At 46.4% G+C, this 2523-nt stretch overlaps 1 protein-coding gene across 1 annotated transcript; it reads left to right on the plus strand.

Annotated features, from left to right (window-relative positions):
* Positions 1-713: 713 nt before the first annotated feature.
* On the plus strand, positions 714-2472 carry LOC109509839 (zinc finger and BTB domain-containing protein 11-like; the record flags this gene model as incomplete). Its single annotated transcript, XM_019859697.1, has 3 exons — positions 714-1391; positions 1858-2126; positions 2241-2472. Coding segments are annotated over exons 1-3 (811 nt in total), but the record flags the coding sequence as incomplete, so codon positions are not given.
* Positions 2473-2523: the final 51 nt, after the last annotated feature.

A 2523-nucleotide genomic window follows, 5' to 3' on the forward strand; every position in this document is an offset into this window, starting at 1 on the left:
AACAACGTGTTTTTAGTAATCATCAAAGACAATTTAGTCCAGAATTGACCTGAGGTTTGTCTTAATATAACCACTCCATGTTACGGTTTCAATGATCATAGCAGATATTTCACTTAATGAAATTAAATCGATGACAAATACTGTCAATAGCTATTGATATTTAACGTCGTACTTTGTGGTCTCAGATAGCTGACACAAAGTGCTTCCTCAGAGTCATTATTTCTATTTGTTTATGTAAATCTGAGCCCTGATCGCGTGTGTTTACTGTGGACACACAGGCAACTTGTCATCTGTGTCAACACGCCGACTCGATTCGATACATTCGTGCTGACGCGTTTTGGACTAAACAAAGCTGAGTGAATTGGTAACGCGGCAGCATATTCATCATAAAGAGATCTTTTCAAGACTGCACGAGTGCCTTTCTGACTGCTCGCTATATTCTAGAAATACAATGAAATGATCCATTTGAAGTAAAAATACATACATTATTAATAGCTGGAAGTGAAATACGTTTATGCCATTTTCACCAATATGTTCCCTTTCTATATAATTTTATGTTTTGTTTTCGTTATTTGGCATACTGTACATACTTTTTTCATTACTTAACACTGACCTAAAACAAAAGTAATTTATCATATATTATAAGCAATAAAAATTACTAATTTTAAATCAGATATTATATTTTAATCATAAATTAATCATATATTTCTATCGTGGTCAGATCATAACACTTTTGAATGAACACTGAAAGTGTCTATTTGGTGAGACGTTTAACGACAGCGCTCTCTAGCGGCGCATTGTGTTGTTGTTTTTTCTCCCCTCAAGGGCGGCACTTCCGCCATAAGTACGTAACATCCGGTTGTGCAGCAGCCATTTTGTCTGTTCGGGCACGTCTACTCTGACGTTCGAAAAACTGGCGTTCCACCTTAACAAAAACACTCGAATATACTCACCATGCCTTTTTTTCAACTTTATACTTGCGTCTAAAATATATATTAACATCCCAAACGCGCCTCCGAGGAAAGGCAGACTTTTCGCGATAAACGCCCTGGCGTTGTAGCGGGCGACAGGGTCCAGCACCATGTCGTGCAAGGAAAGCTACTTAGCTATCTTTCGCTACCTGACGGACGAGCGGGAACCGTACGCGCCGGGCACGCCGGGCAACACCAAGCGCAAGATTCGCAAAGCGGCGGCCTGCTACGTGGTCCGCGGCGGCACCCTGTACTACCAGCGGCGACTCAAGGGCCAGGACGTGTTCACCGAGCTGGAGGTGGTTCTGCGGGACGAGCGCAGGAAGGAACTGATCGAGCAGACGCACGTCCTCGAAGGAGGGGAGCACCTCAACCAGCAGCTGACCTGGGAGAGCATCTCGCGGAAGTACTGGTGGAGAGGTAAGACTGGGAGACGAGGCTCGCGGCGGCCTGGGGACGAAGCTTTGTTGTCGGGTTAAAAAGGGAGAATGAGCCAGGGAGTGTTAGCATTTCGTATCAAACGTTTCCCTCGTCTAATGTGACTTTTACAAATTGTTTGGCGCCACCCTGTGGTCATGAAATGCTTTGATTTTTTTTTTTTTAAAAAGGTTAACCGCCCCCAATTTTTTTAAAATAAAAATTACAGGAACATTACGGGGTTAAGAGTTTTCCACAAAAACGAGGGTTTGCACGGCCCCAGAAAAAAAATGAAACGAGTAGCTCAATCTGGTACTTAAAAAAGGTGAACAGAAAGAAAATGGACTATTTTGTGACTTGTGCCCACACCCCAAGTCACTGCTCACAAGCGAAGGCAAAACATCTGCCGAGCGACGACTTCAGTCACGAAAAAATTGGGAGTGAATTGCTTTTTCGTCGTCCAACTTAGGTATCCTGAAGCAAGTGAAGGATCACATCCGCGAGTGCACCACCTGCACCGCTCGCCGTGGCGCGGATGACAGCCCTGGGGTAGGCGGGCGCGCAAACAGTCGGGCGAGGAAGCGCAAGACGGGCGACGATGACGATGACGACGAGGATGATGAAGAGGAGGAAGAGGGGGAGGTGGGAGAAGAAACGGAGGATAGTCTCTTCCTCACAGACCTGTCTAGTCGGAGCAGATCCAAGGTGGCAAAGACAGATAAGCACGAGCTGGTTTATGTAAGTATTGTTAGCTTTGTTACAGCTCACAGCGTTCTTTGACTTTTATTTTTTGCGCAGGTACACAGTTCCCCTTTTCATACGTGTGTGGGTTTTCTTTCTCTTCCCCCCCAGGTGAACAGCAAAGGTGAAGTGAACCAGTTCCTTTCCAATCACGGCCAGACGGTGCTGGAGAAACTCAACCATCAGCGCATCAACAATCAGTTCTGCGACATCACACTGCTGATCGAGGGCGAGGAGTATCGGGCGCACAAGGCGGTGTTGGCGGCGTGCAGCGAGTACTTCAACGAGCTCTTCTTCGAGAAGGGCGCCGCGTCCACGCACGAGGCCGTGGTCGACCTTGCCGGTGAGTTTGTGTCTCGTGTGTCCCGGTTTGGGAGTGAAATGAGTCCTCGAA

Source organism: Hippocampus comes, unplaced genomic scaffold (assembly GCF_001891065.2).
Source record: "Hippocampus comes isolate QL1 unplaced genomic scaffold, H_comes_QL1_v1.1 C17061575, whole genome shotgun sequence".
Classification (NCBI taxonomy): Eukaryota; Metazoa; Chordata; class Actinopteri; order Syngnathiformes; family Syngnathidae; genus Hippocampus; species Hippocampus comes.